Source organism: Sus scrofa, chromosome 15 (genome assembly GCF_000003025.6).
Source record: "Sus scrofa isolate TJ Tabasco breed Duroc chromosome 15, Sscrofa11.1, whole genome shotgun sequence".
NCBI classification, from domain to species: Eukaryota; Metazoa; Chordata; class Mammalia; order Artiodactyla; family Suidae; genus Sus; species Sus scrofa.
The window spans coordinates 45,776,030-45,802,124 of record NC_010457.5 but is presented as its reverse complement, the minus strand read 5'-3'; the positions used below and the strand labels follow the sequence as shown (position 1 = coordinate 45,802,124).

At 39.6% G+C, this 26,095-nt stretch overlaps 1 protein-coding gene across 9 annotated transcripts in view; it reads right to left on the bottom strand.

The window, feature by feature from the left end:
• Positions 1-26,095, bottom strand: part of PRIMPOL (primase and DNA directed polymerase) — an 86,792-nt gene that overhangs the window by 48,928 nt on the left and 11,769 nt on the right. For 8 of the 9 annotated variants that reach the window (XM_021076332.1, XM_013984037.2, XM_013984041.2 and 5 more), the window contains 3 exons: positions 24,343-24,490; positions 20,557-20,844; positions 1,490-1,652 (listed from right to left, as the gene is read on the bottom strand). In XM_021076332.1, coding sequence (XP_020931991.1) covers positions 1,490-1,652; positions 20,557-20,844; positions 24,343-24,490 — 599 coding nt within the window. The remainder of the gene's footprint in view (positions 1-1,489; positions 1,653-20,556; positions 20,845-24,342; positions 24,491-26,095) is intronic. The other variant, XM_021076333.1, reaches the window with a different exon arrangement.

Below are 26,095 nucleotides of genomic sequence, written 5' to 3'. Positions count from 1 at the left end.
CCCACTCAGCAGAAGAACTTTCCACTTCTGTAAAATTAATGTTTAAACTATAAAAGAAAAGGGATTTGGTAACTAGGAGATTACCTCTACTTCAGGCTGTATTAGAAGCCAACTGCATTGCTTTTCTCATAGAATCTAACCTTATTCTGGTGCCAAAAGTGGGCAGCAAAAATCATCTAATTTTTAGGACCATATTACTTCCAGAATCTCAGATACAACTAACAAGTAACATTTACTGAGCAGATGTCATGTGCCAGACTCTGTTGTAAACACACACATAGATAGTTCTCACTTATTTAATCCTCCCAATTCTATAAAATAGATATTAATATTATTTCCATTTTAAAGGTAAGGAAACTATGATGTTACTTCTCAGATCTGCTATGGAAACTCAAACAGTCCAGATAATATATAAAGAAAAGCAAACCATCTCCACCCTCCTGAGTAACCACCATCAAGTGGACATTTGGATACACCTTTCCCTGTTGCAGTTTATTTTCAATATTTTTATTAAAATTTATTCTATGGAATTTCTCTATAAAATTATCTAGGGAGTTCCCATTGTGACTCAGTGGGTTAAGACTCAACATAGTCTCTGTGAGGATGCAGGTTTGACCCCAGCCTCATTCAGTGGGTTAAGGATCTGGAGTTGCTGCAAGCTGCAGCATGAGTCACAGATGCAGCTCAGATCGCATTCAACCCCTAGCCTGGGAACTTCCATATCCCACAGGTGTGGCTGTAAAAAAAAAGAAAAAAGAAAAAAAATTATGTCTAGGGAAGGCAAAGGAAAACAATCAGACCAAGTTAATTTAGTCTGATCTTTAACCACATTTCTTGCACTAAAAAACTGCCAGCCCAGAATGAAGGCAAATATTTCTGTTGAAAGATGTCTTTCATACCTTAAAAAAAGACTAAACCATGGGAATTTATATGTTCAATAATTGAACTGACAATAAATCTGAGTATTATCAATATATGGAAAATCACATAGACATAAAAAGTTATTTGTAATTTATTGTTGGCAAATTATTACCTTGACAAATATTCATGATATAATGTTGAGTGGATAAAACAGGTGACATAACCATATAAATAATGATCTCAAGAAATATGTTTTGAATAGAGAAGCAATGTAAATTCTATTTCTGTATGTGCATGTATAAAAAGAAAATTAAATGTTAACAGTAATTACATTCCCAAATGCAATACAAATAATTTTTATTTCCTTTTTTATAGAATGATAATCATTTTAGTAAAACTGGAAAGGATATCAAATATAATCATAAAAGGATATAAAAAATGAGTGGTTAAAAAATAACTTTCACTATTATTTTTTAGTTAATGGACAAAAAACAGTTAACTCAGAATTTAAAGAAATGACCTTCTTTTACTCAAGAAAATTTATATAATTTGCATTTTAGTAATATACAATGCCGTTGCTTAATAAATATTCACAAACACACAATGGTTCAATTCTAGTCCTGTGTACCTGACATTGCTGACCAAAGAAGAAAGGAAATACTGATTTTCCATGGAAACATTCTTCGATTGTATAGGACGAAACCTGTTATCTTCAGCAACCTCCAAAGCCACATACTTTCCTATTTTTGATGATTTATACAGCCGAAAGTTTCTATTCCTTGTATAAACTCCTACATCAAAAATTAATAAAACAGTATGAATACATGTTTTCAGTGATTTATTGTTTCAAAGAGCTCCCCCCCCTTCCCAATTTTCGGCCACACCCATTGCATATGGAAGTTCCCAGGCTAGGGATGGAGTCTGAGCTGCATCTGTGATCTGTGCCACAGCTGTGGGAACGCCAGATCTTTAAACCACTGTGCCAATGGCAGAACTTCTCAGTTATTTGTTTTTATAGTCAGCAAATATTAAATTAACTTTGTACAGCATTATTAGAAAAAACTGGTTTTCATTCAAGATGGTGACATATGAAGATCCTAACTCTACCTTCTTCCATGGACACAATGAAACTACAGCTATATGGAAAAATTTCCTGTGGAAAAAACCTAAAAACTGGTGAGGCAACTGGTTCACATCAGGCAGATGAGGGGGAAATCACATCACAGCAGATAAGAAAAGCTGAAACACTCTAGCCAGAAACCACACCCCAGGCAGCACACAGTGGGAAAGGAAATCAAACCTGGAACTTTCTGAGGAGCAAAGGGTTCATACCCACATCATGCACCTCAACTATTATGACCAGCACTTCAGAGATGTGGCTCCCAAACACCTGGATTTGAAGATCAACTGCACTCAAGCCCATGACATCCACAGGGTTGTGAAAACTGAGGATGGGCCCATAAAGAGCTCACATGTAGAGTTACCTGCCCCAGGATAGGATGCAGAAGCAGCCCTTAAAAAGTGCCCATTCGTTATGTGAAAGACTCATTTGCTAATGTTAAAGCACTGGTCCCAGGGGCAAAGTCCTGCTAAGATGTTCTCTGAGGATGGAGGCTTGTGAGTTCCAACTTCTTCCTCTCCTTCCGCCTTGCTAAAGCCAAAAGGAGCATCTTTTTTTTTTTTTTTTTTAAATCAGTGGGTACCACCTTCATATCCTCCCCCCAGCTCACTCTGGCCAGTGCATACCATCTCTGTGCCCCCCAACCATGCTCCAGAGTTCCAGCATCTCTGATGGGAGCTTCTGTACATATCTGTGCCTTGGTTGTCACATCTGGTGACAGTTTCTGTGACTACAACCCAGGGGCTATCCCTTAATCTGGCTCTGGAGGCTGGAGAAACTTGTGATCCTGGGTCACACAAAGCTGTAACAATCAGAAAGATAGCTTTTGCTAAATTATCACTTCCTGAGTACTGCTCAGAGAGCAGACTTAAGTACACCCAAGTCTTTCTGATAAAGAGGCCTATTTGCTTGTCTAGGAGCTCAGGGGCCCATGGAGAGACTCTCAGGAAAATGGAAGCCAGTGGACACCATATTTGCACTCTCCCTCTACCTCACAACAGCTCACCAGTATCTCTCAGAAAGTAGCTTAAACACTCATCTGGAGCCCCAATTTTTGCAACTCTGACCCAGCTAGACTGCCTCACTCTCCTGACTAGTAGGGCCTAAGTTTGTGGTCCCAAAGAAGTGCATATATTTGCATTCTTTAAAAGCTGCTGCTTGGGGAGTTCCCTGGTGGTCTAGGACTTAGGATTTGGTGTTGTCACTGCTACAGCTCAGGTTCAATGCCTGGTCTGAGAACTGAGATCTCACATCAAACTGCTGTAATGCTGTGGCAGAAACAAAACAAAACAAAATCTTCTGCTTGATGGTCTGGCTTCCAATCAGCTTGAATCTTAGGTGCTGACTGAGATCTTCCCCTTTGGGACACTGACTGGTCTTGATACACACTCAACTCTTAGAAGCTATTAAAATAAAACAGGATGCTTGCACAACCACTCTAAGGTACAAGACAACATGAGCTAGGACAGGATTGAGTAATCAAGTTCACCCACACAAGGCCAACTGAGAAAGGTGGCTGTTTCTCCTAATGGATAGAAACCAACACAGAGTCAAGCAAAATGAAAAAACAGAGGAATATGTTCCAAATGAAAGAACAAGACAAAACCTCAGGGGAAAAATCCCAATGAAATAGAGAAAAGTAATATACCCGATAATGAAGTCAAAATAATGTTCATAAATATTCTCACTGAACTTGAGATAGAGTGGAGAAACACTGTGAGAATTTCAACAAAGAGAGAAAATATAATAAGTATCTAAAATAAGTCATGGCTGAAGAATACCACAACTGAAGTAAAAAATACATTAGACGGGTTCAACTGCAGACTAGATGAAAGAGAAGAGAGGATCGGTGAACTCAGAGGGCAGATGAACTCATTAATCAGAGCAGCAAAAAAGAAAAGAATGAAAAAAAGTGAAGATGCTTTAGGGATTTATGGGACAACATCAAGTAGACCAACATTCACATTAAAGGAGTCCTACAAGTGAAAGAGAGAGAATGGAACAGAAACATTTTTGAGGAAATAATGGCTGAAAACATCCCTAACGTGGGGAAGGAAACAAACATACAGATATAGAAATCCCAGAGAGTTTCAAACAAGATCAACCCAAACAGACCCAGACCAAGAACATTATAATTAAAATGTCAAAAATTAAAGACAAGGAGAAATCTTTTTTTTTTTTTTTTTTTTTTTGGTCTTTTCTAGGGCCATGCCCACAGCATATGGAGGTTCCCAGGCTAGGGGTCTAATCAGAGCTGTAGCCACTGGCCTACGCCAGAGCCACAGCAACACAGAATCCAAGCCGTGTCTGTGACTTACACCAAGCTCACGGCAACACCGGATCCTTAACCCACTGAGTGAGGCCAGGGATCAAACGCACAACCTCATGGTTCCTAGTCAGGTTTGTTAACCATTGCACCACAGTGGGAACTCCCAAGGAGAAATCTTACAAGCATCAAGAAAAAAAATGTGTTACATACAAGGGAACCCTCATAAAACTATCTGCAGATTTTTCAGCAGAAATTATGCAGGCCAGAAAGGAGTGGTATGATACATTCAATCTGGTTAACAGAAAAAAATACCTCCAAGCAAGAATATTCTACCCAGCAAAGTTACCATTTATAACTGAAGGATAAATGGTTTTCCAGACAAGTAAAAGCTAAAGGAATTCGTCACCCCAACCAGCCTTGTAGAAAATATTAAAGGGACTTCCATGAACTAATAAAAGAAGACATATGAAAGTCTAAATCTCACTGGTAAAGGTAAATATACAGTAAAGGTAGTGGATTAAGATTTATAAAATTAGTGAAGGCTCAGTGAATACAAAAGTAGTAAAAATAACTACAGTAATTAGTTAAGGAATAAATAAGATGTAAAATGTGACATCAAAAATGGGGGAGGGGGGTGGAGTTTCCATTGTGGCTCAACATTTAACAAACCCAACTGGTATCCATGAGGATGTGAGTTCAATCCCTGGCCTCACTCAGTGGGTTTGGGATCTGGCATTGCCCTGAGCTGTGGTGCAGGTTGCAGATGCAGCTCGGATCAAGTGTTGCTATGGCTGTGGTGTAGGCTGGCAGCTGTAGCTCCAGTTCAACCCCTAGCCTGGGAACTTCCATAGGCTGCAGGTGTGGCTCTAAAAAGACAAAAAAAAAAAAAAAAAAAAATGGGGGGGTGTAATAAAAATTTAGAGATGTAGAAAGTGCTCAAACTTAAGTTATTATCAACTTAAACAGACTGTTATAAATACAGGCTATTATATGTAAGCCTCATGGCAAAAAAAAACTATAGTAGACACACAAAATGACAAAAGGAAACTAAGCATAGCACTAGAGAAAGTTATCAAACCACCAAGGTAGAAAGCAAGAACACTAGAAAGGAACACAGGCAACAAAAGTCAGCAGAAAACTATTAACAATATGGCAATAACTGCATACCTATTGATAATTACTTTAAATGTAAATAGACTAAATTCTCCAAAAGACACAAGGTGGTTAAACGGATTAAAAAAAAAAAAAAAAAAAGAGACCTATCTATATGCTACCTACAAAAGATGCACTTCAAATGTAAGGACATACACATGCTGAAATGAAGGGGTGGAAAAGGATATTCTAAGCAAATGGAAACAAAAAGAAAGCTGTAAGGGCTATACTTATATCAAACAAAATAGACTTAAAAAGAAAGACTATAATAGGAGGAGGAAGAAGATGGCAGAGTAGCAGGACCTGAGACTCACCTACTTCTACAAGTACACTGAAAATACATCTACATGTGGAACTATTCATACAGAAAATTTACTAAAAACTGACAAAAAACCTGGGGATTATGATAAAGCAGGAAAAACTTCATGAAACCAGACAGGACAAAAGAAAGAAGAAAGAAGTGAAAGGAAGCAAGATGGGTACAGCTCCCCTTTTCCAGCTCCCCTCCTAGGGGTGCAAGTATCTGCACTCCTAGGAGGGGAGCTGGAAAAAGGAAAAGCTCCTATACCCTAGGAGGTTCCCCGACCAGCAAAGAGATCAGCCAAGATGGGGGAACTCTAGAAAATCAGCGTGAAGCAGTTATAATGGAAACAATCCTCCATGAACGGTCAGTGCTATGGGTAACCATATGTGGGTGCCAGCAGGTGTCAGGAACTAAAACTCTGGCCTTAGAGATGACACTCAAAGAGAATGTTTGGCTGTGTGAAAACAGCCTGGAGAGACTGGAGTATAGGGTGAACACAATTGAGAGCGTTTAAGTAGAGGCAACCCAGTCAGACTTAGAAGCTAGATGCCATTGTTTGGGGGTGCTGGAAGGAAGGCACAGGATCTACCACTAGAGCCTGGTTCCCGTCAGGCACTTTCTCAAGCTGCAGTACACTTTCTGCTTCAGTGGCTGCCTAGCAGCAGCTGGGAAATAAGCCCTGCCCTCAGGGCTACAGAGTTGTTGGAGCAGGTGGAGGAGTAACTGCCTGAAGGAATAATACAAGCTTCCAGCTCTGGCAGGTGGCCCCCACACTAGAGCCAGCAGCAGCACCTATTCTCTGCAAGAGCTGCAAACTGTCCAACCAGGGAAAACAAATACTGCAGCTCTGCCCAATATCCACAAATCTATCAATGTGATACACCACATCAAAAAACTGAAGAATGAAAACCATATGATCACCTCAATATATGCAGAAAAAGCTTTTGACAAAAATCAACACCCATTCCTGATAAAAACTCTCCAGACAGCAGGCATAGAGGGGAACTACCTCAATATAATAAGAGCCATTTATGACAAACCGAGAGCTAACATCATTCTCAATGACAAACAACTGAGAGCATTTCCACTAAGATCAGGAACAAGACAAGAATGTTCACTTTTACCAATGTTATTCAACATAGTTTTAGAACTCCTAGCCATGGCAATCAGAGAAGAAAAGGAAATAAAAGGAATCCAAGTTGAGAAAGAAGAAGTAAAACTATCACTGTTTGCAGATGACATGATACGATACCTAGAAAATCCTAAAGACTACCAGAAAAATGTTAGAGCTCATCAATGAATTTGGTAAAGTTTCAGGATACAAAATCAATACACAGAAATCAACAGCATTTCAATATATTAACAATGAAAAACCAGAAAGAGAAATTAGGGAAAGCATACTATTTACCATCATATCAAAAAGGGTAAAATACCTAGGAATAAACCTACCTAAAGAGATAAAAGACCTCTACTCTGCAAACTATAGGACACAGATGAACAAAATCAAAGATGACACAAATAGATGGAAAAACATACCATGCTCTTGGACTGGAAGAATCAATATAGTCAAAATGACATACTACCTAAGGCAATCTACAGAATCAATGCAATTCCCATAAAATTACCAATGACATTCTTTACAGAACTACAACAAAATATTTTAAAATTTGTATGAAAACACAAAAGACCTTGAATAGCCAAGGCAATATTGAAAAGAAAAAAATGGAACTGGAGGAATCAGGCTCCCTGGCTTCAGACTATACTACAAAGCTACAACCATCAAAACAGTGTGATGCTGGGGGGAGAAAAAAAACACAAAAAAACAGAAATACAGAAATACAGATCAATGGAACAGGATAAAAGCCCAGAAATAAATCCAAGCACTTATGGTAAAAGGAGGAAAAAAACATACAATGCAGGAAAGACAATCTCTTCAATAAATGGCGCTGGGAAAACTGGACAGCAGCATGTAAGAGAATGAATTTAGAAAAGTTTCTAACACCACACACAGAAGTAAACTCAAAATGGATTAAAGACCTAAATGTAAGGTCAGATACTATAAAACTCCTAAAGGAAAACATAGGGCATAACACTCTTTGACATAAATCACAGGAATATCTTGTTTGATCCACCTCCTAGAATAATGACAATAAAGACAAAAATAAATGAATGGGACCTAATTAAACTCAAAAGCTTCTGCACAGCAAAGGAAACCACTAAAAAAATAAAAATACAACCCACAGAATGGGAGAAAATCTTTGTAAATAATTCAATAGACAAAAGTTTAATCTCCAAAATATACAAACAAGCATACAACTAAACAACAACAAAAAATTAACCCAATCAAAAAATGTCTAGAAGACCTAAATAGATTTTTCTCCAAAGTATATAGATGGCCAGCAGGCACATGAAAAACATCCTCAACATCACTGATTATTAGAGAAATACAAGTCAAAACTACCATGAGGTATCACCTCACACCAGTTACAGGGGCCATCAACAAAAAAAAAGGATGCTTGAGAGGATGTGGAGAAAAAGGAACCCTCCTATACTGTGATAGGAATGTAAATTGGTATAAACACTATGGAAAACAGTATGTAAATACCTCAGAAAACTAAATATAGAACTACCATATGGTCCAGCAATCCCATGCCTGGGCATATATACAGACAAAACTTTCTCTGAAAAAGAAACATGTACCTGTGTGTTCAGTGCAGCACTATTCACAACAGCCAAGACATGGAAACCTAAACATCCATCAATAGATGAGTGTATTAAAAGATGTGGTACACATATACAATGGAATACTATTCAGCCATAAAAAGGACAAGATAATGCCATTTGCAGCAACATGGATGGAACTACAGACTCATACTAAGTGAAATAAGTCAGAAAGAGGACGATGAAATACCATATATCACTTATATGTGGACTCTAAAGCATGGCACAAATGACCTATCTACAAAACATAAACAGATCATGGACAAGGAGGGCAGACTTGTGTTTGCCAGGGGGGAAGTGGGGAGAGAGGGGGACTGACAAGGGAGTTTGGAGTTGGTAGATGCAGACTGTTACGTTTAGAACAGATGGGTGATGGGGTCCTGCTATATAGCACAGGGAACTCTATCCAGTCTCTTGAGTAAGAACCTGATGGAGGAGTTCCTGGCACAGCTCAGCAGAAATGAATCTGACTAGTATCCGTGAGGACGTGGGTTCCCTGGCCTCACTCAGTGGGTTAAGGATCCGGCACTGCATGAGTTATGGCATGGGTCGCAGACGAGGCTTGGATCTGGCCTTGCTGTGGTCATAGGATAGGCTGGCAGCTGCAGCTCTGATTCGACCTCCAGCCTGGGAACCTCCAAATGCCTCGAATACAGCCCTAAAAAGACACCCCCCCCCCAAAAGAAAAGAGTGTGTCTAGGTGGCTGGGTCACTTGGTCACCTTGCTATAGAGCAGAAATTGAAGGAACATTGCAAATCAACTATACTTTAATAAAAATTAAAAAAAAAATACGCTCTTCCACCTGAAAAAAAAAAGAGACAAGCACAGGTACTACATAATGATAAAGGATACGGGGTCAATGCAAGAAGAGGATAACATTTGTAAATGTTTGTTTTCACTCAACAGAGGGGCACCTAAATATATAAAGCAAATATTAACAAAAGCAAATATTAACAAGTGAAAAGATAGCAATATAATTAAAGTAGAAAAATTTAATACCCCATTTACATCAATGGAAAGAGTATCCAAAAAGAAAATCAATAAGCATTAGCCTTAAAGGACATATTAGATCAAATGGACTTAACAAAACATTCCATACAAAAGGAACAGAATATACATTCTTCTCAAATCACATGGAACCTTCTCCAGAATAGATCATATGTTATGCCACAAAGCAAGTCTTAAATTTAAAAAGACTGAAATCATATCAAGCATCTTTTCTGACCACAAATGGTGTGAAACTAACAGTTAATTAAAAGAAAACTTGGAGGTGGATCAAGATGGCAGAGGAGTAAGACGTCATGCTCATCTTCTCCCATAAACACATCAACGTGTAAAACAACTCGCACAGAACATCTACTGAATGTTGGCAGAAGAACTTAAACCGCCAAAAAGGGCAAGAAACTCTTGACATAATGGGGTAGAACAAAAGAAAAAGAGAGAGAGAGAGAAAAGGAATCAGGACAGGACCAGCATTCCTGAGGGAGCTGTGAAGGAGAAAAGGAACTCACACCCTGGGAAGCCACCTAACTGACTGGTAAATTAGCCAAGACGGAGGGACCTCAAAGTTGCCAAGAAAATCACAGCAGCTGGACTGAGGAGGGCAAAGTAGAGTGAGAGCAGCACAGATCATCTGCACCACCGCCCTAGACACCCCAGCCTGAGATGCTCGGACAGGGGCTGGGCGCTGAGACTTAGGCTCTGGAGGTCAGTCCCTGGGAGAGGACTAGGGCTGTCTGTGTGGGGACAGCCTAAGGAGCACTGTGCCACTGGCAGGGGAGTTGTGTGCTATGGGCTGGGGAGTGGAATGCCAAGGCAGAGGGAACCCAGGAGAAGGTCTGGGCCTGCAGGAGAAGCAAGGCGCCATTGTTGGGGAGGGCAAGAGGAGGAGGGCAGACTGCCATAGGAATCTCCCTGCGCAAGCATGCACGGGCAGGCTCTCAGATGGCAGGGCACCTCCAGTGCAGGCTACGGGTGGCAAGAAGCCACTTGCTCAGGCTACAGGAACTGGGCGCTTCTTGTGTAGGCTACAGGTGGCTGGGCACCTCTTGTGTGCACTAAGGGCATCAGGGGGCTAAGTGCAACGTGTTGCCTCTTGCGGGATTTACAGGCAGCAGGGGTGGACCGTGGTGGTCATCTCAGAGGCTAGAGGGAGGCGTGACCTGCCAGCACTAGGAGCCTGTGAGTGGGCTCCACCTGCAGTCACAGTCACCTCAGGGGTCAGCAAAAAAAAAAAAAAAAAAAAAAAAAAAAAGAGGGCACTGGAACCATGCACCACATGTTATTACTCTCACCCCCTGGGAACACTCACCCTTCAGCTGCCACTGCCAAACACTCTGGACAGCACCCAGATGCTTGATCACTGTCCCTTCCCAAGACCCTACAACTAGGAGCAGATGGTACAGCACCTCCTGTGTGGGCCAAGCGGGACAGAGTGCTGCTTGCGTGCCCTGCAGGTGGTGGGCAAAGCACTGCAGTTATCTCTGACTCCAGAGGTGGGTGTGGCCCGCTACCACTGGGGATCCCTGAACAGGAACCTCTTGCAGCCCCAACCACCTCAGAGGGCACTATAGAAGAGGCCACTGTGAAGGAACACCACCTATTGTTGCTCTTACTCCCCTGGGAGCACAACCACCCTGCTGCTGCCACTGCCAAATGCTCTGGGCAGTGCCCAGACACTTGATCTCTGTCCCTTCCCAGGAACCTACAAGTAGGAGCAGCTGGTTCAGTACCTTCCTGTGGGGGCTAAGTGAGATGGGGTGATTCTTGCATGGTTTGCAGGTGGCAGGAACAAACCACCGCAGTTATCACTGACTCCAGAGGAAGGTGTGGCGCGCTACCACTAGGGGTCCCTGAACAGACACCACTTGTGGCTCTAATCACCTCAGATGAGGGCATTGCATTCTAACATTACCTACTGTTACTCTCACTCTCCTGGGAACTCACACACCTGCTGCTGCCACAACCAAATGCTCTGTGCACCTTGTAAATCTGCCTAAGGCTCATTACCACTTCCCAGAGCCCTGCAACTAGGAGTAACTTGTGTCACCTTCCTGCAGGTCCTTGCTGCTGTTAAGAGCCCAGCAACCAGGCATTGAAACCTAGCCCTACCCATTGCCTCCTTTTCTCTAGAAACACTCTCAGCACCCTGGGGATAACAGCCTGCTCACACCAAAGAAAGAGAGCAAATACTCAAACTTCCACGCAAAAAATAAATAGTAATCCCCCACAAAATACAAAGAGGTGCTCTTGCATAGAAATAGCCCTCCAAGACTACAGTTTGGCTTCCCTAAACTCACGGAAAAAGAAAAACATAAGCAAGACAAAGAAGCTCAGAAACCATTCTCAGTTAAAGGAACAGAAAAATTCACCTGAAGCAGTAAACAGTGAAACAGACCTCTGCAGTCTGACATTGAGTTCAAAAGAGAGATAGTGAAAATACTGAAGGAATTAAGGCTGAATATCAAGGAATTAAGAGCGGATATGAACAGTAATGCAAATTTCTTTAGAAAGGAACTAGAAAATATAAGGAGGAACACAGAAAAATTAGAAAATTCATTTGCAGAGATGCAAACTGAGCTAAAGGCACGAAAGAGCAGAATGAATAATGCAGAGGAATAAAGTAGTGACTTGGAAGATTGAATAATGGAAATCACCCAATCAGAACAGCAGAGAGAAAACCAACTGAAAAAACATGAAAGCAATATAAGAGATCTCTGGCATAATACAAACTAGGCCAATCTGTGCATAATAGGAATTCCAGAAGGAGAAGTAAAAGAAAAGCGGATTGAAAGTATATTTCAAGAAATTATGTCTGAAAACTTTCCAAATCTAAAGAAAACAGATATCAAGATACAGGAAGCACAGAGGGCCTCAAATAAGTTGAACCCAAACAGGCCCGCACCAAGACATACTATAATAAAAATGGCAAAAGCTAAAAGATAAAGAGAGGGAGTTCCCGTCGTGGCTCAGTGGTTAACGAATCCAACTAGGAACCATGAGGTTTCGGGTTCGATCCCTGGTCTTTCTCAGTGAGTTAAGGATCCGGTGTTGCTGTGAGCTGTGGTGTAGGTGGCAGATGTGGCTCGGATCCCGAGTTGCTGTGGCTCTGGCATAGGCCTGTGGCTACAGCTCTGATTCAACCCCTAGCCGGGGAACCTCCATATGCCACAGGAGGGGCCCAAGAAATGGCAAAAAGACAAAAAAAAAAAAAAAAAAAAAAAAAGAGAGAGAGAGAGAGAGGACTCTCAAGGCAGCAAGAGAAACACAAAGTGTTAATAATAAGGGACCCCCCATAAGGCTATCAGCTGATTTCTCTACAGAAACACTACCAGCCAGAAGGGAGTAGCAAGATATATTTAAAGTTCTGAAAGGAAAAAATTTGCAGCCTAGAATACTCTATCCAGCAAGAATATCATTTAAAATAGAAGGGGAAATAAAGAATTTCTCCAACAGACAAAAGTTAAAAGAGTACAGCAATATTAAACCCATTCTAAAATACTGAAAGGGCTTCTCTAAATAAAGAAGGAAGTAAGAAGAAATAGGATGAAGGAAACCACAATTGGAAAGCAATCACTTAAATAAGCCAGCATACAGATCTAAAAAAGGAAAGAAAAAAAAAAAAAAAACTACTGTAAAAGTGATGATAAACACAAGAAACAGCAAAAGGACACTTATGAAGATGTTAAAAAGGGACTTCAAAATCATAGAATGTGGAGAAGGAAAGTAAGAAAATATAAACTCTTTTTTTTAAAAAATAATGTGTATGAGCCTATTATTTGACTATCAGGCTAAAGAAGAAGATACAGGAAGAGGTTAATGTACTTAAAAAACAGGGCAACCACAAATCAAAATCAAACATTACAGTCACAAAAACTAAAAAAAAAAAGTACTCAAGGATAAAATAAATGGAAATCATCCAACCAAAAAAATAAAGGAAGAAAGGAGAAACATAGAATCAAGTGGAAAACAAGGTTTAAAATGACAATAAATACATATATGTCAATAATTACCTTAAATGTCAATGGACTGAATGCTCCAGTCAAAAGACACACAGTGGCAGATTGGATAAAAAAGCAAAAACCTACAACCTGCTGTCTAGGAGAGACTCACCTTAGGGCAAAGGGCACATATTGATTGAAAGTGAGAGGATGAGGAAAGATAGTTCATGTCAATGGACAAGACAGGAAAGCAAGAACTGCAATACTCATATCGGACAAAACAGACTTTAAAATGAAGGCCATAAAGAAAGACAAAGAAGGACACTATTTAATGGTAAAAGGACCCATTCAAGAAGAGGACAGTACAATCGTCAATATATATGCCCCAATATAGGAGCACCCAGATACCTACAAATACTAACAGACACAAAGGTAGAAATTGATAGGAATACAATAATGAGGGAGACTTTAACACTCCATTCACATCAATGGACAGATCCTCTAGACAGAAAATCAATAAGGCAACAGAGATCCTAAATGACACAATAAAAAAGTTAGACTTAATCAACATTTTCAGGACACATTACATTCAAAACAATCAAAATATACATTCTTCTCAAGAGCATGGAACATTCTCAAGGACAATCACATACTGGGGCACAAAGCTAAGCTCAACAAATTTAAGAGTATAGAAATTATTTCAAGTATCTTCTCTGACTACAATGGCACAAAAGTAGAAATCAACCATAGGAAAAGAACGAGAAAAAGCTGACTACATGGAGACTAAACAACATGCTACTAAAAAACAAATGGGTCTTGAGGAAATCAAGAAGGAAATCTAAAAATACCTCAAAACAAATGATAATGAAGACACAACCACTCCAAATCTATGGGATGCAAAAGCAATGCTTAGAGGGAAATTCATAGCAATACGGACCTTCCTCAAAAAAAGAAAAATCTCAAATTGACAACTTAACCCAACATCTAAATGAATTAGAAAAAGAACAAACAAACCTAAAGTCAGCAGAAGGAAGGAAATCATAAAGATCAGAGAGGAAATCAATAAAATAGAGATTCAAAAAACAACAGAAAACAATCAATAAAACCAAGAGCTGTTCTTGGAAAAGGTAAACAAAATTGACAAACTTCTGGCCAGACTGACCAAGAAGAGAAAAAAAACCAAAAATAAACAAAATAAGGAATGAAAAAGGAGGGAGTTCCCGTCGTGGCACAGTGGTTAACGAATCCGACTAGGAACCATGAGGTCGCGGGTTCGGTCCCTGCCCTTGCTCAGTGGGTTAATGATCCGGCGTTGCCGTGAGCTGTGGTGTAGGTTGCAGACGCGGCTCGGATCCCGCGTTGCTGTGGCTCTGGCGTAGGCCGGTGGCTACAGCTCCGATTCAACCCCTAGCCTGGGAACCTCCATATGCCGCGGAAGCAGCCCAAGAGATAGCAACAACAACAACAACAAACAAAAAAGACAAAAAAGACAAAAAAAAAAAAAAAAAAAAAAAAAAAGAAATGAAAAAGGAGAAATCACATTGGATACTGCAGAAATACAAAAAACTGTAAGAAAATACTATGAACAATTGTACACCAACAAATTTGACAACCTAGAAGAAATGGACAAGTTTCTAGAGACTTAGAGCCCGCCAAAACTGAATCAAGAAGAAATATATCAGGAGTTTCCGTCATGGCTCAGTGGTTAACGAATCCAACTAGGAACCATGAGGTTGCAGGTTCAATTCCTGGCCGTGCTCAGAGGGTTAAGGATCCGGCGTTGCCATGAACTGTAGTGTAGGTAGCAGACCTGACTCAGATCCCGTGTCGCTCTGGCTCTAGCATAGGCTGGTGGCTACAACTCTGATTAGACCCCTAGCCTGGGAATCTCCATATGCCATGGGTGCAGCCCTAGAAAAGACAAAAAGACAAAAAAAAAAAAAAGAGAGAGAGAGAGAGAGAAGAAGGAATAGAGCAACTGAACAGACCAATCACTAGAAATGAAATTGAATATGTAATAAAAACACTCCCTACAAATAAAGGTCCAGGAGCTGATGGCTTCATAAGTGAATTCTATCAAACATACAAAGAGGAATTTATACCCATCCTCCTTTAATTTTCCAAAAGGTTGAAGAAGAAGGAACACTCCCTAAGCCACTCTATGATGCCACCATCACCCTAATGCCAAAACCAGACAAAGATACCACCAAAAAGAAAACTATAGGCCAAATCTTTGATGAATATAGAGGCAAAAATTCTCAACAAAATTTTAGCCAACTGAATCCCAAAACATATAAAAAAGATCAGGAGTTCCCACTGTGATGCAGCAGAAACAAATCCAACTAGGAACCATGAGATTGAGGGTTCGACCCCTGGCCTCGCTTAGTGGGTTAAGGATCTGGCATGGCCATGAGCTGTGGTGTAGGTCACAGACATGGCTTGGATCTGGCGTTGCCATGGCTCTCACATAGGCCGATGGCTGTAGCTCCAATTGGACCCCTAGCTTGGGAACCTCCATGTGCCACGGGTGCAGCCCTAAAAAGACAAAAAAATCATACATCACAATTAAGACGGATTCATCCAGGTGCACAAGGATGGTTCAACATATGCAAATCAATCAACGTCATACACCACATTAACAAAAGTCAAAAACCACATGATCATCTCGATAGATGCAGAGGAAGCATTTGACAAAGTCCAACACCCATTCATGATAAAAACTTTTATCAAAGTGGGTATAGAGGGAACATACCTTAACATAATAAAAGCCATTTATGAAAACCCACAGCAAATATAATGATCAATGGAGAAAAGCTGAAAGCCTTCCCATTAAAATCTGGAACAAGACAAGGATGCCCAGTCTCACCACTTTTATTCAACAAGTATTGGAAGTGCTAGCCACAGCAATTAGACAAACAAAAGAAATAAAAGGTATCCAAATTGGGAGAGGTAAAATTGTCACTGTATGCAGATAACATGATACTATATACAGAAAACCTTAAGGACTCAACTCAAAAACTACTCTGATCGACAAGTTCAGCAAAGTAGCAGGATTAGCAGAATGTTAATTTCTGATTAACATTCAGAAATCAGTCATTTCTGTATACTAACAATGAAATATTAGAAAAGGAATACAAAAATACAATACCTTTTAAAACTGCACCCCCCAAAAAAACAAATCCCTGGGAATAATCTGACCAAGGAGGTGAAAAGATTCATATGCTTAGAACTATAAAACATTAATCAAGGAAATTAAAGAGGATTCAAAGAAATGGAAAGATATTCCATGCTCCTGGGTTAGAAAAATTAATATTGTAAAAATGGCCATACTACACAAAGCAATCTACAGTCAATGCAACTCCTATCAAATTACCCACAACATTTTTCACAGAACTAGAAAATCCAAAAATTTATATGGAACTACAAAAGACCCAGAATTGCCAAAGCAATTCCGAGGAACAAAAACCAAGCAGGAGGCATCACTCTCCCAGACTTCAGGCAGTGTTACAAAGCCACAGTCATCAAGACAGTGTGGTAATGGTACCAAAACACCCATACAGAACAATGGAACAGAATAGAGAACCCAGAAATAAACCCAGACACCTGCAGTCAATTAATCTTCGACAAAGCAGGCAAGAACATAAAATGGGAAAAAGACAGTCATTTCAGCAAGTATTGCTGGGAAACCTGGACAGCTGCATGTAAATCAATGAAACTGAAACACACCCTCACACTGTGCACAAAAATAACCTCAAAATGGCTTAAAGACTTAAATGTAAGACAAGACGCCATCAAACTCCTAGAAGAAAACATAGGCAAAACATTCTCTGATATCAACATTACAAATGTATTCTCAGGTCAGCCTCCCAAAGCAACAGAAATAAAAGCAAAAATAAACCAATGGGACCTAATCAAACTGACAAGCTTTTGCACAGCAACAGAAACCAAAAAGAAACCAAAAAGCCAACTTACAGAATGGGAGAAAATAGCTTCAAATGATGCAACTGACAAGGGCTTCATCTCTAAAATATACAAACAACTTATACAACTCAACAGCAAAAAAGCCAACAACCCAATTGATAAATGGGTAAAAGACCTAAATAGACACTTCTCCAAAGAAGATATACAGATAGCTAACAAGCACATGAAAAAAATGCTCAACATCACTGATTATTAGAGAAATGCAAATCGAAACTACCATGAGGTACCACCTCACACCAGTTAGAATGGCCATCATTAATAAGTCCACAAATAACAAATGCCAGAAAGGATGTGGAGAAAAGAGAACCCTCCTGCACTGTTGGTGGAAATGTAAAGCGGTACAAATACTACGGAAAACAGTATGGAGGTACCTTAGAAAACTCCATATAGATCTACCATATGACCCAGAAGTCCCACTCTTGGGCATATATCTGGACAAAACTTTCCTTGAAGAAGACACATGCACCCTTATGTTCAGAGCAGCACTATTTGCAATAGCCAAGACATGGAAACAACTTAAATGTCCATTGACAGATGAATGGATTAAGAAGATGTGGTATATATACACAGTGGAACACTATACAGCCATAAAAAAGAACAAAATAATGCCATTTGCAGTAACACGCATGGAACTAGAGACTCTCATACTAAGTGAAGTAAGTCAGAAAGGCAAAGACAAATACCACATGATATCACATATCTGAAATCTAATATATGGTACAAATGAATCTTTCCACAGAAAAGAAAATCATGGACTTGGAGAACACTTGTGGATGCCAAGGGGGAGCAGGAGGGAGTGGGATGAATTGAGAATTTGGGGTTAATGTATGCAAATTATTGACTTTGGAATGGAGAAGCAATATATAGCACTGGAAGTATATCTAATCACTTATGGAGCATGATAATGTGAGAAAAAAGAATGTATACATGTATGTGTGACTGGGTCACCTTACTGAACAGCAGAAAATTGATAGAACACTGTAAACCAGCTATAATGGAAAAAATAAAAATTATAAAATTAAAAAAAAAGAAAACTTGAAAATTCACATGTATGTGGAGATTAAGTAAGATGCTAATGAATAAACAATAAGCCAAGAAATCAAAGGAGAAATCAAAAAACATCTTGAGACAAAAGAGAAATACAACATACCAAAATGTATACAATGTAACAATAGTTCTAAAAGGGAAGTTCATAGTGATACAGGCCTACTACAAGGAACAAAAAAAAATCTCAATCTAACTTCATAAATCAAGGAACTGGAAAAATAAGAACAAACAAAGCTCAAACTTAGTAGAAGGAATTAAATAACAAAGAGAAGAGCAGAAATAAATGGAATAGACTAACATGATAAAAGAGCAACAAAACCAAAAGCTGGTTCTTTGAAAAGATAAACAACATGGACAAACCTTAAGTAGTCTCACCAAGAGAGGATTCAGATAAATAAAAAAAAAAAAATTCAAAGAGAAGATGTTACAACTGATAAAAAGGACTGTAAGAGACTGCTATGAACAATTTTGGGCCAACAATCAGGACAAACTTGAATAAATGGATAAATTCCTAGAAACATACAATCTGCCCAGACTGTATCGTGAAGAAACCGAAAATCTGAATGGACTAAGTACCAGTAAGGATATTGAATCAGTAAACAAAAACCTCCCAACAAATAAAAATCCAGGACCAGATGACTTCAAATGTGAATTTGACCAAACATTCAAGGAATCAATATCCTTTTCAACTCTTTCAAAGAAGAGAAGAGGATGATCATTTCCAAACTCACTTTACAAGACCAACATTACCCTGATACCAAAACTAGACAAGGATACCATAAGAAAATTACAGACCAGTATCACTGATCGACATAAACCTAAAAATCCTCAGCAAAATATTAGCAAACCAATTTGAACACTTAACATTAAAAGGATCATAGGAGTTCTCTTGCGGCTCAGTAGGTTAAGGATCTGGTGGTGTCATTGCAGCACTCAAGTCACTGCTGTGGTGAGGGTTGATTGTTTACATTATACTGTAGTCTATTAAAGGTACAATAGCAATATCTTTTAAAACGTACACAACTTAACTGAGAAATAATTTATTGCTAAAAAATGCTAACCATCACTCTAGCCTTCAGCAAATCATAGTAGTAACATCAAAGATCACTAATCATAGATCAAAACAAAAATAATAATGCAAAAATTTGAAATATTGCCAAGAATTACCAAATGCAACAGAGACACAAAATGAGCAAATGCTATTGGAAAAACTGCAGTAACAGTATTCAACGCTGGGCTGTCACAAACCTTTAATTTATAAAAAACGTTAAGTATCCACAAAGTACAATAAAACAAAGTATACCTGTTATAGTTCCAAATTTCTGATAACATGGTTGTCAGGAGTACTAGAAGGACAGGCAATACAGCAGAAACACTTCCCTACTCTCGGCCTGTTTGGTCTGGTAGTCTTGCTTATAGTTTAAACCTGCTTTCCTTCAACCTGTAGACAATGAAGCTCTCCGAGTTGCTCTAAGGATCAATGGCAAAAATGCTCTTATGGCTTTTCAAATCACAAGCTAAAACTCAATATAAAAATGAAGTTTAGTTCACCAAACTGGAGCTCAGCAGAATTAGGGATCCTGACTAGCCTGTGTGATACCTTGTGCCCAGTGTTCCATATATCTTCAGGTTTAGAGACCAGAGGCAAGTAAAGCAGAAGAAAGAGCGACTGAAGAAGCCGCCAGTTTGATCATAGCAGGAAGCTGATGACATGTAGTAGCCCCTGCTGCTACTGCAAAGCTCTTCACTGCAGAAAACACCAGCTTGACTTTACCACCTAAGAGCACCCTTTTTACATCGTATCTGTTTTTTACAATTTATTTCATCTAATCAAACCCCTCAGCAGTGTTAAAGAGTGCTGATCCACCTGTCCATCATACACCCTGTGGACATTTCAGAGTAGGAGCCAGTCAGAGTCCTTCTTTCCTGGAGCTCAGGCCAGGCTGCTGTTCCCACAGGGCTGCTCTAAGATCTCTGAACAGACATCTACTAGATTTCCTGCACCTGAGCCCCCTGATCATATTCTGCTAATGACACCATGGTCACTGTGGAGCAGTGGTGCTAGTAAGAATCCTAAGCAAAGTGACTTTGTAGGCACTGACTGGTGTCACTCAGAGGTACACAAGACCAGAGTGAGGGAGAGCTGTCAATTCTACTTACCTAGATCTACAAAAAGATGCTTTTCTCCTGTGTTATTCTTCACAACTAAAAATGAAAGATCAGGACTGCTTTGCTTAGCTGCACCCAGCCTCTCCAGTTTCTCTGAATTCAATGACCAGCTCTCTCCTATATCCTTATCTGTGGACGTTTCACTCAAGGAAATTCCTTGTTTAACTTGTGTTCCAGGAAAATGGGAAAATCCATGGTCCATTGTCTCTGGAATCATATCATCATCTTCACCAGCAAGCAAGTGAAAAGCAGGCTGTAAAATTTTTTTCACAAAATTACCTAAAGGAAAAATAAAAATGTTAATCTAATTCTTCTTTTCTGCAAACTATAACTTGAGATCTAGTTACAAATCTACATATGACAATTTTACACAGTAAGGCTTCTATGTTTAAATTCCGGTTTTAAAACTGAATTGTTATTACAAACTGTAACATAACTCTCCTGTACTTCTTATAATATCTTTTCCTATTTATTTTTGCTTTCCAGGGCCACACCCACGGCATAGTTCCAAGGCCAGGGGTCAAATGGAGCTGCAGCTGCTGGCCTACACCACAGTCACAGCAACATCAGATCCAAGCCGCATCTGCAACCTATACCACAGCTCACAGCAATGCCAGATCCCCAACCCATTGAGCAAGGCCCCAGGATTGAACTCACGTCCTCATGGACACCAATCGATTTCATTACCACTGAGCCACAACGGGAACGCCATGTAACATCTTTTACTTTTTAAATTCCGTTTGCCAGAGAAGCTTGCTGTAACTTATAAACAAATCATCTTAGGCGAGAAGGTAATGTGAGAAGATTTGTCACTGTTGCTAGTTTGGGCCTGGGCCTAACACCCTGTCACCAAAAAAGCATCACTATTATTAATACAAATTGAGTATAATTTACATTCACAATCGATGATTAAAGAATGCAAGGTTTGTATGAGGAAACAGTGCTGCCAAGATCATGCACAGAAACACAGAATCTGTCACATTCGCTTAAGTCAGGACGTTGGCCAATTTCTCAGGACCTATCCCCTCTCCTTATCTGCCACGACATGCCCCAAGAAGCCTGGCGTTCACAGCCATCAGTTTCAGGTTCTTGCTCCTCCTGCCTTTCCCTATAATTGGTCATGAGCTGCGTTGTAGCCCAATAACTAATGTCCAGAACTAAGACAAGTAAATATATTTATTGTATTTTAGTATTTATTCTAAGAGCTCTAAATATTAGTGGTGGTGCTGTCTTTACCAAGAGATCCACTGAGGGAGGGGAACTAAAGGAGGGAATTGGACTATTTTATAATCTCTGCATTTGTGGTTCTGACAGTTCATAGTTTTACAGGAGCAAAGCCTCAGATGGAACCCATGAATCAGGCCTGACTGTGTCTCTCACTGTAGTCACACTACACCCCCACCGCTCCTTAATTAGTCACAAACTCTTTATCTCTACACTTTTACTGTTCTGAGAGTAAAGCGTGTCTTTCCATATGATGGAATTTAAGTCCAGCTTGAATGTCAGCTGCCTTGGGAAGATTATCTGTAGCAGAAACTGCTAATTACCTGTCAAATTTCTATTCTCCTCTTCTTCCCTAGCAACAAATCTCCATTTTCAGCCTGTGACCAGGAGTCACAGAGCAGACTATGAGGAATAAATAGGAATCAAAGAAATATCTTGCTTAGGACTCTATCTCCACAACCAGACAGTAGAGCCCACTTAACATTCAGTAAATATTTATTAAATGTCAATTTATATTTATGATTGTTGCTGATAGTTATATTAATATTATTGATACAGACATTATTATCTGATAAGCTCTGGAAATATAACAGTGAATAAGAAACGATCTATGCCCTAAAGAAATATTAAGTAGAATAGAGAAGACAAAACACCAGAAATAAATTACCTCCAGAAGTAGTGAATCCTCTGTCATGATAGGCACTGGCCATTCTATGCAAACCAGAGGAAACACGAACCTCAGTCTTAAGAGTTTGGGATGTGACAGAAATAGCTTCTGACAATACCTACTCTGAGTCTTAACAGACTAGGTGAACTGGTCAGATGGCAGTGTCAAAGGTGCAAAGACCCGGGGACTAGAGAAAATGTGGCCCTGGTGGGAGCTAAGTGAAGGATGAAGTTAGATGCGCCAAGTGGTAAGAGAGAAGGCCAGTACACAGTGAGCCTCATCATGCAAACTAAACCGCCTGGACTTTTACCTGAAGACAAGGAATAATCCTGGAAGGGTCTGAGGCACACAGTGTTATAACGAGATCACTCTAGCCAGCTGACTAAACAAGTAAACTGAGTCAGGGTAACTACCTGGGTAAGTGGGTGAACAGCAATACCACCCTGATTATCTACATCACAGGAGGAAGAGCAAGTCTGGGGGAAAAGATGAGGACCTCGGTCTAGGACGTGCTGAGGAAGTGTCAAATGTCTGTGTGGGGGTGTTTAATAGGAAGAACGATCCTGGCTGCAGATGAGGATTTGAGAATTACCAATGCACAGATGGGAACTGAAGCCACAACTGTGGATGATCACGAAGGTTACAGAGTGAACAGATGGACAAGAATAGATTCAACAATTACTAACATCCAAGGAATGAAGGAAAGAGACAAAGAAGAAATGTCCAACTAAGCTAATAGGAAATAGGGAGATAATAAAGAGTCCTGGGTACACAGCACACAAGGTCACTGTGACCTACTATTACCCCAACCTAGCAATTATGTTCCTGACTTTTATGCCAGTCCTTTTACCCTAGGTACCCTTGAAATTGTCAGACACTTGTTCTAAAATGGATTACCTGTTACCTGAGCTTCAGTCAATTGGCTGTTATCTGGACCCAGGAATACCTGTCCCACTCCTACTTTGATATACACTCAGGATTTTGGCTTTCATCCAGACCTTGGTTTTCAGTGTTCCCTTTCTGCCTATTTGTTCCCCTTTGGACTGACTTCATTTTATACCTGGGCCTATATCTTTAAATGTGCAGTCCTGGAATTAATCCTCTAGTTACACTTTCGGACTTACACATCTAGATTTTTCCTTGACCCTAAAGTTTGGCCTGGAACAATAAACAAGTCTTCCTGGGTGTGGTCTGGAACCCAAGCCCCGGTCCTCATGTATTAAAAGCTAAGGCAAGGCTGGGAGTTCCATTGTGAAGCAGCAGAAACAAATCCAACTAGCATCCATGAGGATGTGGGTTCAAGCCCTGGCCTTGCTCAGTAGGTCAGAGATCGGCATTGCCGTGAGCTCTGGTGTAGGTTGCAGATATGGCTTGGATTCCCCGTTGCTGTGACTGTGGAGTAGGCTGGCAACTGTAGCTCCAATTGGACCCCTACCTAGCCTGGAAACTTCCATATGCCGTGGGTGCAGCCCTCAAAAAAAAAAAAAAGCTAAGGCAAGGCTGAAGCAAAGGTCAGAAATCTAGATCTGAGGCATCATAGATTAAGACTTGAATTAGGCCTATCCTGCTTAGTCATTACTTCTGGAATGACTCCTGTTGGAACAGAAACCAGGACCAGGGCATGCATAGCCATTCCAATATCTACAGCAAAAGACACTAATGCCAAGGATAGCCTGAGTACATTAATGTGTCTCAAATGTGTCTAGAACAGGAAGATAGGTCTAGAACAAAAGGCAAATCCTGAAAATATGAAAAATCAGGACTCGTTTTTTTAGGACAGGTTAATAACCATAAAAGCTGACAAATAGAAAACTTCGAGAGGAAAGGAAAATATAAGTTTTAACATAAAAAACTTTTTGTGACTTTTTTAAAAATAGCATACTTACCAACATGAACGTTATCTTTAAATGCCACATCATGGAGCTGAAATATCAAATGGCGGCTAAATTTTTCATTGGTGCTAGAATCCAAGTTGAGAACATCTTCAGCTGAACAATTGACCCCATAAAACTCTTGAAGTGCTTTACAAACATGCTGAAAACACAAGCAAAATGTAAAGAATTAGTATTTTTTTAATTTGTTTTAAAAATTTTCCAACAGCAAAAACTCAAGTATCTTGGTACAAGTTAAGTCTAACCTGTTTCTTATTTTGATGTAGTATCAGATTATTTATTTCATAACAACTATACCAATTTATACAGTTAAATATATGTATTTAAATTATTATACATGTTTATGTTCACAAACTCACAGGCTCTCAGGATTAAAGGGCTCTTAGAATTTGAACAATTTATCTTATACATTAATCTCTAAAATCACAATAAAAATATTTTTTAACCATTTCTTTAAATATCATCTGTGAGTTAAAAAGTCACTAATTTCATAGTTTTAGTTTTTCAGAAAGTTCTTCACACACACTGAGCCCAAATATACCTCCAAGAATATAGCCTCTGGGGTAAGATGATGCTGATAACGAAAACAGTTATGCATTATAGGAAGGTAGCTAATACAGGATTAGGAGCACAGGATTTGGAGTCAGAAAGATCTAGGTTTGAGTTTTGGCTTTGTCACTTTAGTTAAGTCCAAACCTAACATTCCTCAGCTTCGAAATGGAATAATAATGGAACCTAACTTTTGGGGTTGTTGTAAGGAGCAAAGAGAAAATTAAAGAGGTGGCCCAATGACTGGCACATGGAACTGCTTAAATGTATTAGCGTGCAGCCATAGGGTTAAGTCACTTCTGAACCCTCAGTCTTCTCTTTTGCAAAAGTGAGGTACTAAGAACTACCGTATAGGATTACCTTGGGATTAGCAAATATGTTTGTACACTGCCAAACACTTGGATACCTAGCAGTTATACAATAAACTGTGTTTATTAAAGCTATTTTGGTATTACAACAGCACACCACCTCTCACCATACTCTCTGATACTACTTTTCTTCAGTAAATCCTTTCTCAGAGAAATCTTCAATTTCCTTATCTACATCAAATTCCCCCATATGCTCTACCTCTATTTGTAGTACTTACATGGCTGCAATTTTATGTTAATCTGTGTGATTATTTTGATGTTTCCTTTTATTATAGAGAATATCCCTCATTATCTGGTCTCTCTGACATCTACAGAAGTAGAATCCTGATTATTAGCTAGATATGAGGCCATCCAGAATAAAGACCACATTTCCTAGACTCCCTTGCAGTAAGGTGTGGCCATGTGACTAAGTTCTGGCCAATGAGATGTGAGTAGAATGAAAATATTCCACTTCTAAGTTATAATTTTAAAGGCAAGGATCATGTCCACCCCTTCTCCATTTTCTACTGACCAGAATGCAGACACAGTGGTGGTGAGCCTCTTGGACAATGTAAATAAGGGCAACATCTTAGAAATAGCAAAGCAACAACACTAGTCCCTAATACAATGAAGCCACATGCAGGTATTGCATAAGAGAAAAATAACATTCAGTCTTATTTAAGCCTGAAAGTCTTAAGTCTTTATTACGGCAGCTAAATTTATCCTAACTTATTATCCTCCCTTACATGATAAATTCTGTGAAGGCAGAAATCAGGTTTCTTTGGGCTAACCACTGCATGCTTAGTGTCCAGGCACAGCAGAGGCTGAAAAAATTTTGATAAATGAATAAA